General features: G+C 51.6%; 1 protein-coding gene and 1 long non-coding RNA gene across 2 annotated transcripts; one reads left to right on the forward strand and one right to left on the reverse strand.

The window, feature by feature from the left end:
* The first annotated feature begins 759 nt into the window (after positions 1 to 759).
* On the forward strand, positions 760 to 15,122 carry DHX16 (DEAH-box helicase 16). The gene is made up of 20 exons (XM_043450437.1): positions 760 to 1,158; positions 2,271 to 2,521; positions 2,618 to 2,780; positions 3,077 to 3,133; positions 6,697 to 6,951; positions 7,142 to 7,345; positions 7,425 to 7,616; positions 8,235 to 8,345; positions 8,518 to 8,633; positions 9,119 to 9,329; positions 9,516 to 9,614; positions 9,721 to 9,873; positions 11,286 to 11,426; positions 11,622 to 11,784; positions 11,881 to 11,999; positions 12,110 to 12,177; positions 13,515 to 13,677; positions 13,778 to 13,939; positions 14,192 to 14,365; positions 14,900 to 15,122. Exons 1-20 carry the CDS (start codon positions 952 to 954, stop codon positions 15,026 to 15,028), a joined length of 3,138 nt encoding a protein of 1,045 aa, XP_043306372.1. The 5' UTR covers positions 760 to 951; the 3' UTR covers positions 15,029 to 15,122.
* On the reverse strand, positions 12,564 to 13,375 carry LOC122429790. Its single transcript, XR_006266138.1, has 2 exons — positions 13,243 to 13,375; positions 12,564 to 12,665 (listed from the first exon to the last, which is right to left on the reverse strand). It is a non-coding gene; the product is annotated as an uncharacterized LOC122429790 (long non-coding RNA).
* Positions 15,123 to 15,128: the final 6 nt, after the last annotated feature.

Below are 15,128 nucleotides of genomic sequence, written 5' to 3' on the forward strand. Positions count from 1 at the left end.
AGACTTTATTTTGGGGGACTCCAAAATCACAGCAGATGGTGACTGCAGCCATGAAATTAAAAGACACTTACTCATTGGAAGGAAAGTTATGACCAACCTAGATAGCATATTAAAAAGCAGAGAGATTACTTTGCCAACAAAGGTCCGTCTAGTCAAGGCTATGGTTTTTTCCAGTGCTCATGTATGGATGTGAGTTGGCCTGTGAAGAAAGCTGAGCGCCGAAAAATTGATGCATTAGAACTGTGGTGTTGGAGAAGACTCTTGAGAGTCCCTTGGACTGCAAGGAGATCCAACCAGTCCATCCTAAAGGAGATCAGTCCTGGGTGTTCATTGGAAGGACTGATGCTGAAGCTGAAACTCCAATACTTTGGCCACCTCATGCGAAGAGTTCACTCATTGGAAAAGACCCTGATGTTGGGAGGGATTGTTGGGAGGGATTGGGGGCAGGAGGAGAAGGGGACGACAGAGGATGAGATGGCTGGATGGCATCACCGACTCGATGGAGATGAGTTTGAGTAAACTCTGGGAGTTGGTGATGGATAGAGAAGCCTGGCGTGCTGCTATTCATGGGGTCGCAAAGAGTCGGACACGACTGAGCGACTCAACTGAACTGAACTGAACTGAATACTCAAGAATGACCAACAGAGGGCGACAGAGAAATTCAGTAGGGGAAGAAATGAGAATGTTTTATTCCGAGGTTCGCGTACAATTCCGCGAGATTTGAACTCGCTCGGCCACCGTAGTGCGTAGGCCGGAAAAGAGCAGCTACTTCCGGCCTCAGCGGTCCGGGAAGATTGCTATGGGCTATCGGAAACCGAGCCCCTAGGTTCTAAGGCAGCTCCATTCCGGAGCAGAGGCTCCATCCTGGAGCTCTAGGCCTCCGACCCGCCCGGCCGCCGACGTGGCAGCTGGAGACACTTTCAGGGCCCGGAATAGGGAGCGTGTGTCGCCATGGCGACACCGGCGGGGCTGGAGCGTTGGGTGCAAGACGAACTGCACTCGGTGCTGGGACTGAGCGAGCGGCACGTGGCCCAATTCCTGATCGGTACCGCGCAGCGCTGTGCCTCGGCAGAGGAGTTCGTGCAGCGCTTGCGAGACACCGATACCCTGGACCTCAGTGGGCCGGCCCGGGACTTCGCCCTGAGACTCTGGAACAAGGTACTGGGAGAGGCGGGACCCGGCGTGGGAGCGGCGGGAGAGTGGGTGGAGCAGGGGAGGGGCCCCCAGGTTACTTGTCCAACAGAGTTTGGGCTCACTTGGGCTAACTGTCTAATGGAGAATTAAGCTCAGTTTGCAAGCAGTGACCACTTTCGGGCTGGACGACCACTTCCGTGGAGAAGATTGAGGAGGGCTTAAGGGTCTATAGAGCAGTGTTTCTCAAACAGGTTTAGGATTCATCCACGGCTTTTGTTAAAATGAGGATTCCGATTCGGTAGGTCTGGGATGGTTTTTTCGTTTCTTCATTTCTAACAAATCTAATAAGTTTCCGGGTGATGCTGGGTGTTGCCCACCCTTGGAAGAGTGAGGCTATAGAAGAGATGTGAGGGCAGTGTTGAGGGAGGGTAGAAGTGGCGTAGCTGTGATCAAGAAAAGCAGGCCCAGAGATTTTCTGGAATTTGTTGGGTAGAGAAAGGGGAAGAGTAAAGGTGTAATGGTGAGCTCCTGGAAGACAAGACTGTGTTTTTTGTCTTTGTAGTCATACTATCTAATTGTACCCTGCAGAACAAGAGCTCAGAAATTATACATTAAGACTGAAAGTGTTGAACTTGTTCAGAGAATGGCAGATAACCTGGTGTGGCTGTCCCATATGCACTTGGTGAAAGATGAGGTTAGAATGTACTTGATGTGAGGGTAGGAGCTCTGTGTTAATCCATTCACCAGGGTATCTCTGGAGGCTGGTACAGTGCTGGCCTGTGACAGGGCTCTGCAAAACAATCTGGACAATCCTTGTCCAGTCCTTGGGTAGGAGTGACTTAGTCATTGGGGAGAACAGAGGCTGAGCAGTTGAGAATTGGGTGTGAGAATGCAAACTCCGTGAGGGCAGGAAGTTTTTTCTTTATCCCTATATCCCTAGTACCTAGCAGAGGGTGCATGGCTTAGGAGCTGAGAGACCCATTCGGGCTGATGGACATGGTGTGAAGCCTTGGGGAAGAGAGAGAATGACAGCTGGCTTAAGATCAGTTACTCCTTAAATTAGGAACAGGGCCGAGTAGGTGGGCAGAGATCAGGAGTTGCTCACATCCCCTGTCTTCTCCTCTCTCTCCTGACAGGTCCCACGGAAGGCAGTGGTGGAAAAGCCAGCTCGGGCAGCTGAGCGAGAAGCCCGAGCCCTGCTGGAAAAGAACCGCTCTTATATGTTGTTGGAGGACAGTGAGGAGAGCAGCGGGGAGACTGTGGGCAGGGGCGGGAGCAGTGTCCAGAAGAAGCGGAAAAAACGGAAACACCTGAGGAAGAAACGTGAGGAGGAAGAGGAAGAAGAGGAGGAGGAACAAGTTTCTGAGAAAGGAAAGAGGAAGACAGGGTAAGTCAGAAGTAGGGGGCGAGAGGATGGGGCAGGTGGGTGATGGGACAGTAAAGCTCTGAGTGCCCTCAGTTAATCCTCCGGGCTGGGCTGCAGGGAGAAGAAAGAGCAGACGGAAAAGCCAGAGTCGGAGGATGAGTGGGAGCGGACAGAGCGAGAGCGCCTTCAGGACCTGGAGGAACGCGATGCGTTTGCCGAGCGGGTTCGGCAGCGGGACAAGGATCGGACTCGCAACGTTCTGGAGCGGTCAGACAAGAAGGTGCGTAGGAGCAGCACGTTCCATCAGTCCCCAGGCAGACCCCTGGATCCGGTCTGAGGTTGGGTGTGACCGCAGAGAGTGATCTCTGGGAAGACAAGGGGCCGCCTCCAGTAGTCTGGTCATCTCTTTGGGTCTTTGGGCTAAGGTGGCTCTCTGCTGAACCTGTAACCACAGAGATTCCTCAGGGAAGGGGGGACATTTCTTTATGCTAGGGAACATCTGAATGATCCTTGTGATGCTAGACAGGAATGGCTGTGGGCGTGGGGACTTTGACCACTCTTGCCTTCTTCTCCTAGGCTTATGAAGAGGCTCAGAAACGCCTCAAGATGGCTGAGGAAGACCGGAAGGCCATGGTGAGTCCCCGTGCTCAGGAAGACAAAGGGAAAGACTTCCTGATGGAATGGTTAGGGCTAGGGAGGAAAGATGCAGAGGAAGTGTGGTGGGGCTGCTGAGGTGGAGGGTGTTGGGTCTCTGGTTGAGGAGCCAGCTAAGGGTGGACATAAATTGTAGTGGGAAGTCAGTCTGATCTGACCCCTTAGGATCAGATCAGACTGTGCCGGGGTCCAGCCCCAGCAGGATCCAGGGGAACCCTCAGGATGAACGGCGTCGGCGAGAGAGAGACACGTAGGACCGGCCTTGATAGGGCTAAGTCTGCTAGGGAGAGAGAGAGAGAAAGAAAGAAAGAGACCAGACCAGGAATATGCAGCAGAGTCTGGCAGTTGCTTTATTTTTCACCATAACCTTTATACCCTAAGTTGGTACATTTCTAAGGGGCAGATAAGCATACAGACTTAGTTTAACATTATATCAGCTTGTCCTTCACGAAACCAGGTGTGCTCTGTATATTTTTTGTTTATGTGAGTCTTTTCCCATAAATTTTTTGTACATGATCTTCTGGCCTTGAGGTTAGCAGAAAACAGAAGGTTGGCAGTCTCATGGTACAGCAAGTTGTAACATAATAAAAATACAATCTTGTTAACATAAAGTCAGTCTTTTTGCAGAAATTCTCAGCTAAATTTATCTAAAAAGTTTAACACACAAAGACTCTGGCTCTGGTGAGGCAGCACCCATTTAGTGCTCCTGGTTAAAATTAACAATTATCTTATTGTTTTTATACTAGGGCTAAACTCTTATTTTACTATATCTTTAACTATATTAACAATAGTTTCCACTGCACAACCTCAGCACATTAACATCAATCAAACATTGATCTAATAACCACTTTTAAAACAATATTTTTTGTATTCTCTAATAGGGCTTCCTCACCCCCCAAAGGGCTCTGTGCCTATTAGGGCCTTTTTTATGGTTAATCTCTATGTATAATATCTTTTGGCTTTCAGGCCTGTTGACAATTTATGGCTTGCACCTGGTGCAACTTTAAGCAACTTCAGTAGCTGACCCTGTCTTATTTGTGGTTAGTCTATTTTCTTTCTATTAGGTGTCATCTCCAAGGGAACTAGATAGGATTACATTTTTTACAGAACAGAAATGCAAAGGATTTCAAAAACAGCAGATATGGCACAAAACAGGCTCTTAGTCTAAAAGTTAATTACCTGCAAGAAGTCGCCTGCTAATCTCTGTCTAAACTATTTTCTATTAGGCACATTTGTGGCTATAATATTTGTGGAGCTTTTCTCACCCCGCGAAGGGGCCTATGCTTAATAGTTTCTTTTGTTAGCGTACTGTACTTAGGATGTTTAGAACAATCATGAGCATTTTGTGCAATGAGAGCACACATTTATCAAACAAGCCAGAATGCCAGCAAAAGGGTTTGAATTGAAGCATTTCCTTCATCCCTGGCCCCTTCATAGGGTACCAGCATCCAAGAGATTTATTAATTATCTTTTAAGTTGGTCTTTATTCAGTGAAAGAGGAGCAGGAGAGCTCTCGGCAGGCAACACAAGAATCTGCAGCAGGGCAAATAAGAACAACAGCAGAAAAGAGGGGAGGATATAGGGTAGGGTAGAGGCCGAGGCCAACCTGGAGGGTCCCTTATCCTAGACGGCCTTGCCTGTCAGGTATTTTCCTCGTGACCTCGTCCTGGATGGGGTCCCGGACGGCCTTGCCTGCCTGGTATTTTCTTCATGACCTCGTCACAGGCGGGACCCCCCATAATGGCTCCCGAGAAGACTGTATGTTAGTGAGGGAAGTATAGATTTTCCCTGTTCCTGAGACTTAAAGAGATGTACTCAAAAGGCAGCTGGAAGGTCAAGGGGCTGGCTGGAGGACAGGGGTGGGGCAGGGTCATACTGCCCAGGGATGTGCTGACTGTGGAGCTTGTGCACACCATCTCCAGATACCTTCTCCCATCTAATCCCTCCATTTCCTAGCTCCCCCACACACCCCATCCCACCCTGACCCCCTCAGGCCTTGTGATCACCCACTGATTTTCAGAGTTGGTCTTCTCACTGCACAGGGACTGAACCCTTATGATTCATGAACTGGACTTGTTATGGGGGTAGCCTTGGTAGGGTTGCAGTTTTCTGAAGCCCTGGTCTTCCCATGTAAGTCACATTTAGATTTCCCCAAAGACTTTCGAGGCTCTTGGTGTCTTAACAATGCCCTGGTGGCCATCAGGTCTCCCCTGACATATCCATCTCAGGTCACATCGCAGAAAGTGACTGTAGCCAGAGACTTCTGAGATGTCTCTTGGTGCTGATGTAGTATTTTTACTTTCTAGAACTTTTCTTTCCTTTTTTCAATTATGAAAATTTTCATAATTTTCACAAATAGGAAAAGTTGAAAGAATAGCATAACAACATCCATCCAGACTGTTTGGATTAAAAAATTGCTAATACCATGTGCAGTATTTTCAATGTTTGTGTAAATGGCAGCTTTTTTGGTCCGTTTTGAACCATATGAAAGTTTTAGACATTGCGGCATCTTATCCCATCAGCATGCACCTGGCGCCTGAAGACCTCACACAGTGCCACTGTCATGCCCAAGAAGATGATTCTCCTGTATCAGCTAAGAATCTGCCCACAATGAAATTTTCTTAGTTATCCCAAAATGTCTTTAATAACTGCTTTTTCCAAACTGAAATCCAGTTGCTTTTCATGCATTGCATTTGAGTGTAAGGTCTCTTCAGTTTGTTTCATTTTCCCTTTCTCTCTTTCTTTCTGTCTCATCTTGTACACCGTGTCCTACATTTTGGATTTATCTGATCCTTATCTTGTGGTGTTAAGTTCTGTCCCAGTGCTTACTTTAAAGTGGAAATTGGGTCTTACAGCTTGCTCAGACTCAGATTAAACATCTGTAGCAGCAGCGCCTCTTGGGTGGTGGTGTGTACATCCCGTGGTGGGGGTGGTGTGCCTGTCAGGCTGAAGGAGAATTCGATTGTGGTACTCAGATCAAGTCATGAGCATAAACTCCATTTTAGTATATCATGGAACAAAAAACCAAGAAATTAAGTATCAAGTTGGCCAAAAAGTTCATTCGAGTTTTTTTCCATAAGATGTTGCAGAAAAACCCTAATGAACTTTTTGGTCAACCCGATACACTCAGGGCCCCAAAGGGGAGGGGACCTGGTGGTTTCTGATTGTCTCAGTCGTTTTCAGTTTGAGACCTCTGCCTCCACATCATGGCATCAGCCATCATGTTATCCCCCTTTTCTCTGAGTCGAATAAAACAGCAAGGGTTGAATATAAAACACACACATAATTATCCTGGTGAATCGATGTTGGCAAAGATGGTGAGGCTGCCTGGAAGGACCGTCCGAGCTGCTGGAAGGCAGCGTGTGGGCCCTACGTTGGGCTCCTCATTAGTCAGGTTGTTCCGTGAGAAGGGAAGGACGGTGGAGGACACATCTTTAGGTCCCCGGGTCGGCCTGCCCAGGAGGTTGTCCCTCTTAGGGGGACAGGGGAAAGGGGTCACTCTTCCAGTGAGAGGAGGCGCTGACTGCCCTGTCCTGACCCAGGTCCCTGAGCTGAGGAAGAAATCCCGCCGGGAATACCTGGCCAAGCGGGAGCGAGAGAAGCTTGAGGACCTGGAGGCTGAGCTGGCGGACGAGGAGTTCCTCTTCGGGGACGTGGAGCTGAGCCGACACGAGCGCCGGGAGCTCAGGTACAAGCGGCGCGTGCGGGATCTCGCCCGGGAGTACCGGGCGGCTGGGGAGCAGGAGAAGCTGGAGGCCACCAATCGCTACCACATGCCCGAGGAGACCCGAGGACAGGTGAGGCGAGAGGGTCGCCGCTTCAGCCCGGGTGCCCGAGCGGAGGGGAGGGAAGGCTTCAGGGACTAGGGCGGCGGCTTGGCGGGGCCCCCCCCTTGTGTTGCCTTTCTCTGTGGGCGCGGGTCTCGGCTGGGGAGGGGGCACTGGGCAGAGAGGGCAGCTCTGTCTCCACATCCCCCTGTCTCCGTAGCCTGCACGCGCGGTGGATCTAGTGGAGGAGGAGTCCGGTGCCCCTGGGGAGGAGCAGCGGCGCTGGGAGGAGGCCCGGCTCGGGGCAGCATCCCTGAAGTTTGGGGCCCGAGATGCTGCCTCCCAGGAGCCCAAGTATCAGCTGGTGCTGGAGGAGGAGGAGACCATTGAGTTTGTCCGGGCCACTCAGCTCCAGGGCGATGAGGTGAGGGTGGAGGGCGCTGGGACATCCTGAGGAGGCTGGCGCCGGCCCTGATACTCATGGCCTTCTACCCCCTCCTTAGGAGCCGTCAGCCCCGCCCGCCCCCACTCAGGCCCAGCAGAAGGAGTCCATCCAGGCCGTCCGCCGCAGCCTTCCCGTGTTCCCATTCCGAGAGGAGCTCCTGGCTGCTATTGCTAATCATCAAGTCCTCATCATCGAAGGCGAGACGGGCTCGGGCAAGACCACCCAGATCCCGCAGTACCTCTTTGAGGAGGTACGGCAGCCACGCCCTTAGTTGCCACTGACCAGCGCTGTCCTGGCAGCTCCTTTTCGTGGGGTTTTATGTCATCGCTTTCCCTTTTCATCTCGCTCCTTTAGTCTTTTCTGCTAAGTGGTGAGGTTCTTGAAAGGGCGGACCACACCCTTTTCACATTTCCGGTCTCACTTCCTGCCATGGGGTCCATGCCTGGGAAGCGTTCTGTGCCTTCACATTGGAAGGAGGTGTAGATGGATAGACGGCACGTGGGTGTGAACATGGACCCCGCACTCCACCAGCCTGGCCTCTGCAGGGCCAGGGAATGAGGAATGAAAAGACTTTGCCTGTTTTTGTGCCTGCCTTTGTTCCCCTTGCTTTGGAGTCTACCTAGCCTGTCAGTCTTTTTCCAGCTTACCTCTCGCAGAGCCTCAAACCTGATGACCCAGCAGGCTGGAACTGCCAGTTCTGGGTGAGGACCTTTTGGGAGCTCCAGGTCTGCCATCCTATCTGTTGATCCTTGTCTGGTTTTCAGCTTCTGTCTGTTCTTCCGTTCCTGCTGCCCTGGCCTGCATTTCCAGCTTCTCTGAATTGCATATTTAGCAAAGGGAGAGCCTCCTCTTTCTTCTTGTCATGCAGGGTTACACAAAGAAGGGTATGAAGATCGCCTGTACCCAGCCCCGGAGAGTGGCAGCCATGAGCGTGGCTGCCCGAGTGGCCCGGGAGATGGGTGTGAAGCTTGGCAATGAGGTGAGACCTGTGGGGACTGAGGGTTGCGGGGAGCCCCTCAGATCTGGGATTCACCCCCACTGCCCACAGGCTCCCCCTGCCCCCCACCGGTCTAGGTGCTCGCCCTTAGCCCCTGGCCCTCCCTCCCGAGAGCGCCAGCCAAACTGTCCATGACTCCCGGACCCCTTGACAGGTCGGCTACAGCATCCGCTTCGAGGACTGCACCTCAGAGCGAACCGTCCTGCGCTACATGACGGATGGGATGCTTCTCCGGGAATTCCTTTCTGAGCCTGACCTTGCGAGTTACAGGTCCGCACAGGTCCCCCAGCTCCCATGGGAAGGGGAGCCGCCCACCCTCGCCTCCCTCCGGTCTGCTGCTCTCCTGACCTTAGGCACCTTTCTTTATCATATCCTTTCATCGCTGGCCTTTCTCTCTTTTCCTTTCCACCCTGTTTTCTCACTTCCAACAGCCAGTTTGGCCATTGTCTTCTCTTCTGACTTATCCACCGGTTCATGACTCTTTATGGTTTTAACCGTCCTAGAACTGAGATGGGCCCAGAGAGTTAGGGTTAAATCGTGGGTGCTGATGTCTGCCCAGGCTGGGAGATGCTGTAGACTCACAAGCCCCCTCCTCTAACTTTCTGTTGTCTGTCTTAACTGGGATGACTAGCCTCTCCTTGGAGCTCCCTCCTCCCACATTCACCCTTTGGCTCTTTGCTTTCTTCTGTTTCTCTCCTCTGGGGGCCCCAGTGTCCTGCACCGCCAGCTCACTGCTGCCCCCATTCCTTCCCCAGTGTGGTGATGGTGGATGAAGCCCACGAACGGACCTTGCACACAGACATTCTCTTTGGGTTGATCAAGGATGTTGCGCGGTTCCGACCTGAGCTCAAGGTCCTGGTGGCTTCAGCCACACTGGACACGGCCCGCTTTTCCACCTTCTTCGATGACGCCCCCATCTTCCGAATCCCTGGACGCAGGTTTCCAGTTGACATCTTCTACACCAAGGTGCCCCCTCAGGGAGGGTGGGCTTAAGTGTGAAGGCAGCAGAGCTTTGGAGGAGATTGTCCTTGGAGGGAAGGATGGGATGAGAGTCCTGAGGGGAACCAGGATAAAGTGTATGTCAAGCTGGAGGAGAGGAAGGGGTTTGCTGGAGCAGGTGGCCCTCCTGTGACCCCGCGTCCTCCTGACCAGGCTCCGGAGGCAGACTACCTGGAGGCCTGTGTGGTGTCCGTGCTGCAGATCCATGTGACTCAGCCCCCCGGGGACATCCTGGTGTTCCTCACAGGACAGGTGCGATGTGGGGGAGGGCTGGTGTACATATCCCGGGGAAGACTGGGCTGGCGGGTCGGCCCTGCGTGACTCTGGGTCCCGTGCTGCTCTCCCTATCCAAATCCAGGAGGAGATTGAGGCTGCTTGCGAGATGCTCCAGGATCGCTGCCGCCGCCTGGGCTCCAAGATCCGGGAGCTCCTGGTGCTGCCCATCTATGCCAACCTGCCTTCCGACATGCAGGCGCGGATCTTCCAGCCCACGCCCCCGGGGGCACGGAAGGTCAGTTGGAGAAGCCCACATTCATCATCCCCTATGGTTCATGCAATTAGAAGTGAAAAGGAAAGAATGTGCATGCCCTGCGCAAGGTGTGTCCTGGGCACAGCTGCGAGGCTGGGTGGCAGTCAGCCAGCCCCTCACTGCTGGTGCTGGAGTGAGAGGGTGACAATGGCAGAGACAGAGATAGTCAAACGCATGGTCCAGAAAGTGAGTGTGGCAGAGATGCAATGAAAAGGGGGGGTCTGGGTGTGCCAGGAGGCAGGATTTGAACTGGACCTTTAAGGAAGATGCTGGGGGAGTATCAGAGGAAGGCCTAAGGGGTGTTTGAGGTCAGAGTAATCTAGCAGGCTTAGTGGAAGGCTCACATGGCAAAGTAAGGGGAGACCGACGGAAAACAACTTGGGATGGCGGTTAGAGAGAGCCTTTGATGGCAGGAGGAAGAGTGTGGACTTTGGACCAGTGAGTGGTCATCAAAGGATTGTGAGCAAAGATGTAACTTTCCACAAATATTTACAGAGCTCCTCCCACTTTCCAGGAAGTGTTCTAAGGGATGAGGATACAGTGATGAACTAAGCAAAGTCTCTAGCCTCAGGGAGTTTAGACTAACAAAGGTTAGGAAATAACACGTAAGTACATAATGTCAATTTGTGACAAAGGATCTGAAGAGATACAGTGTGCATCCAGGGGAGTCGCAGGTGGTGGTGGGGAGGAATGACAGGAAGGTATTTTCCTTAGGGTGTAGGGACACCCCTTGTCTGATGAGGTGAGAGTGAAGCTGGAGTCTCAGCCAGGCACGGGAGGGTGCCAGCCTGACATCTGACCCAGAAGAAGAGTGCGCCAAGTGGAGGGAATAGCGCACGCGGAGGATGGGTGTGAAGGCAGGGGTGGAGCCAGGAGCCCTGGTACTCAGAGATGAGATCGGAAGGGTCGCCAGGGGCTGGAGAACTCGGGGCCTAAAAGAGCTTGGCTGTGATTGTCAGGTAGGATGGGAACCACTGAAGGATGCAGGGAATGATGTAAGAGGCTCACATTTTAAAAGGACCATTCTGGATGCTGCGTAACCAGGGGCAGGAGTAGAGCAGTGAGACTCATTAGGGGGTTTATTTTAGGACCTAACATATGAAGGTGATTATGAAAGCAACCATGGGAAGGATGGGGCAGGAGCCTAACACCCTCAACTCCCATCTCTGAAAAAAATCCTGAACCCTCTTCCTTTCCTTTCCTTGTTATGCCCTGCTTATCCCCACGTCTCTCTCCCCTTTCGGCTAGCCTGGTCCCCTCTTGACCTTGGCCACAGATTGCTTCCGCTCCTGCTCCTTTGTCCCTGTTCATCCACTCCTTATCTTCCAGAAATCACTTTTTCTGTGTAACTAGGTGGGTGGAGTTTCTGGGTAACCCCACATCCTTTCTTTCAGGTGGTTGTGGCAACCAATATCGCCGAGACCTCGCTCACCATTGAGGGCATCATTTACGTGCTGGATCCAGGGTTCTGTAAGCAGAAGAGCTACAACCCCCGCACGGGCATGGAATCGCTCACTGTCACACCCTGCAGCAAGGTGGGCCTGGGCCAGAGAGGGGTCTCCATGGGGTGAGGGGGAGAACAGGCCAGCTCAGAAGCAGTGGGGACGGCTCAGAGCAGGGGGGTTAGCGGTCTACACCCACACCCCCAAGATTTCTTGCAGAAATACCACCCTTTCTCTTTTCCATCACCAGACTGTCAATGGGCCTGACAAACGATCCTTTCTTTCCAGGCCTCTGCCAATCAGCGAGCTGGCCGGGCGGGTCGGGTGGCTGCGGGGAAGTGCTTCCGCCTGTATACCGCCTGGGCTTACCAGCACGAGCTGGAGGAAACCACGGTGCCCGAGATTCAGAGGACCAGCCTGGGCAATGTTGTGTTGCTGCTCAAGAGCTTAGGTGACTGGGCTCCCCAGTCCTCTGAGAGGGGAGGGTGGGACTGCCATCAGTGGTCACGCGAAGGACTCTGTCCTAACTCTGCCCATCCTTCTCCAGGGATCCATGACCTAATGCACTTTGATTTCCTGGACCCCCCACCCTACGAGACCCTGCTGCTGGCTCTGGAGCAGCTGTATGCGCTAGGAGCCCTCAACCACCTTGGGGAGCTCACCACGGTGAGGTGGGAGGGCAGTGGGCTGGGGTGGGAGGAAGGTTGGGGTGACCCCTCGAGGGGCGGAGGGACACCCGAGGGAGGAGTGGCCTCAACTCTCTTTCCTCTCCTTAGTCTGGTCGAAAGATGGCAGAGCTGCCTGTGGACCCCATGCTGTCTAAAATGATCCTGGCCTCTGAGAAGTAAGTCCTTGACTCGGCCGGGCCCCTGGCACACACACTGGCCATGCCTGCTTCTGTCTCTGGGGCCATCTTTGTGAGCTTCCTTTTTCTCCCCACCACATTATTCTTTAACCAATAACAAGTTGTTGGATAACTCTTATTGCCCTTTTGAGGTCCACAGTGGTCAGTAAGACACCGTCCTGTCTTTGGTTATGATATCAAATGGATGAGATAGCCAAGAATGTAGAAAATTTGGGGGCATGAACAAAAGTGGAAGACTTTACCTGTGAGGAGTGCTGAGGGAGGGCTGGCTTGGAGGCTTACTCTCTAGTAATCTACTAGAGAGTAGTAGATTCTCCTACGATTTCAGACTATGATGCAGCTCTGGGGGGATCACTTTTTTTTTGTTTTTTTTGGTGGGGGGGAGATCACGTTTTAATGCCATCCCTTGGCTGTGGTTGAAGTTAAAGGTCGTTACATGAACTTAAAGGAACTGCTATAATGCACACCTTCTTTTTTTTTTAATTAATTAATTAATTTATTTATTTTTTCAGTGGGTTTTGTCATACATTGACATGAATCATCAATAGAGTTACACGTATTCCCCATCCCGATCCCCCCTCCCACCTCCCTCTCCACCCGATTCCTCTGGGTCTTCCCAGTGCACCAGGCTCGAGCACTTGTCTCATGCATCCCACCTGGGCTGGTGACCTGTTTCACCATAGATAATATACATGCTGTTCTTTCGCAACATCTCACCCTCACCTTCTCCCACAGAGTTCAAAAGTCTGTTCTGTACTTCTGTGTCTCTTTTTCTGTTTTGCATATAGGGTTGTCGTTACCATCTTTCTAAATTCCATATATATGTGTTAGTATGCTGTAATGTTCTTTATCTTTCTGGCTTACTTCACTCTGTATAATGGGCTCCAGTTTCATCCATCTCATTAGAACTGGTTCAAATGAATTCTTTTTAACGGCTGAGTAATATTCCATGGTGTATATGTACCACAGCTTCCTTATCCATTCATCTGCTGATGGGCATCTAGGTTGCTTCCATGTCCTGGCTATTATAAACAGAATGCACACCTTCTTACTACAGAACCCTCATAACATTTTCCTGCCCCTGCCTCCCTGCACGTCTCCTGTTACTGTTTTATCTACAACCTGACCTCACCTCCTGGACCCCCATCCTGCTGCCCCTGCCACCAAAAGCAGTCTACTCTCTGATTTGTAGCCATCAGCCCAGCCTGCAGCCCCCACGTGAGGACATCCATCACGCCGCAGTCCCTTTCCTCTTCACCGTGTCTGTTCCTCTGTGTCTTGCTTTGAGCTCTTGTGTTTCTCCCTTCCTGCCCCAGGTACAGCTGTTCAGAGGAGATCCTGACAGTGGCTGCCATGCTCTCCGTCAACAACTCCATCTTCTACCGACCTAAGGACAAGGTCGTCCATGCTGACAACGCTCGGGTCAACTTCTTCCTCCCTGGTGGGGACCACCTGGTTCTGCTGAATGTTTACACACAGGTCCCTGGGTTTGGGTAAATGGGAATGAGGAGGGCACAGGGGACTCTGGTCCTGCTGTATAAACTTAATACCCCCTTTTTCCCTCCCTCTTGCTTCACAGTGGGCTGAGAGTGGTTACTCTTCCCAGTGGTGCTATGAGAACTTTGTTCAGTTCAGATCCATGCGCCGAGCCCGGGATGTGCGGGAGCAGCTGGAGGGGCTCTTGGAACGTGTGGAAGTTGGTCTCAGTTCCTGCCAAGGGGACTACATCCGTGTCCGAAAGGTCAGCATTTCCTTAGTCTAGTCTCCTGCTGTCCACCCATTATCTCCTGAGGAGCAAGCTTGTCTGGGGCCAGCGACCTGCGAACATGCCCCTTTCCCTGTGGAAGGTGGGTTCCCCTTGTGCTTTCTTCCTGGGGCACTGGAGGTCCTTACCTTCCTCCAGTTCTCCCACAGCCTGCACTAAAAAGGTAGAGTGCCGAGGGTCCCTGGATGCCAGCCGTTCCCATTGACTTCCTTTCCTGCCTGCTTCCAGGCCATCACTGCTGGCTACTTCTACCACACAGCACGGTTGACTCGCAGCGGCTACCGCACAGTGAAACAGCAGCAGACGGTGTTCATTCATCCCAATTCTTCCCTCTTTGAGGAACAGCCACGCTGGCTGCTCTACCATGAACTTGTCTTGACCACCAAAGAGTTCATGAGACAGGTGAGGGCACCTTGGCCTGCCCAGGTAGGTGGGTTGTGTGGGAGATGGTATTCTGGCATGCGAAAAACCCAGGTTCAGGTTGCTGGGACTGGCAGAGAAAGAGGAAAGCAACTTGGTTTAAGGTAGGATAAGATAGAGGATAAGATAGAAAGGCATCCATTCTAACAGCTGTCTCAGCATCCACTAAGATCTGTTCATTCACCAAGTGCTGAATGCATTGTCTCAGTGCTTCAGGGGCTGCAGTGATAATGGTGAACAAAGCAGGTGTGGCCTTTGTCCTGCGGGTATTTTAGTCTAGGTTCAGGCTTTTGTTTAGGTTAGCTTACTTGTGCTCTTGAACAACATATAACAGAGTGTTGGGGTCTAGAGTATTAGAGCCAGATAACCATTTCCCTTGCCATGCAGTCAAAGGGGAAAGAAGAGAAGCTTTTTAAAAATCACACACATTAAAAAAAAAAAAAAAAAAATCACACACATCTCAGAATCTAGGTTACAAAAGAGAATCTTGCTGATTTTTTTTCTCTCTTCCTGCAGGTATTGGAGATTGAGAGCAGTTGGCTTCTCGAAGTGGCGCCCCACTATTACAAGGCTAAGGAGCTGGAAGATCCTCATGCTAAGAAAATGCCCAAAAAAATAGGCAAGACACGGGAAGAGCTAGGGTGAAGAGCAGGGGACATAACAATCAGAACCTAACACCAGCTCCTTTTCCTTCTGTACCTTATTTAATATCTATTAATAAAAATATTTTTAGAGTAAAGCTATG

Source organism: Cervus canadensis, chromosome 28, assembly GCF_019320065.1.
Source record: "Cervus canadensis isolate Bull #8, Minnesota chromosome 28, ASM1932006v1, whole genome shotgun sequence".
Lineage (NCBI taxonomy): Eukaryota > Metazoa > Chordata > Mammalia > Artiodactyla > Cervidae > Cervus > Cervus canadensis.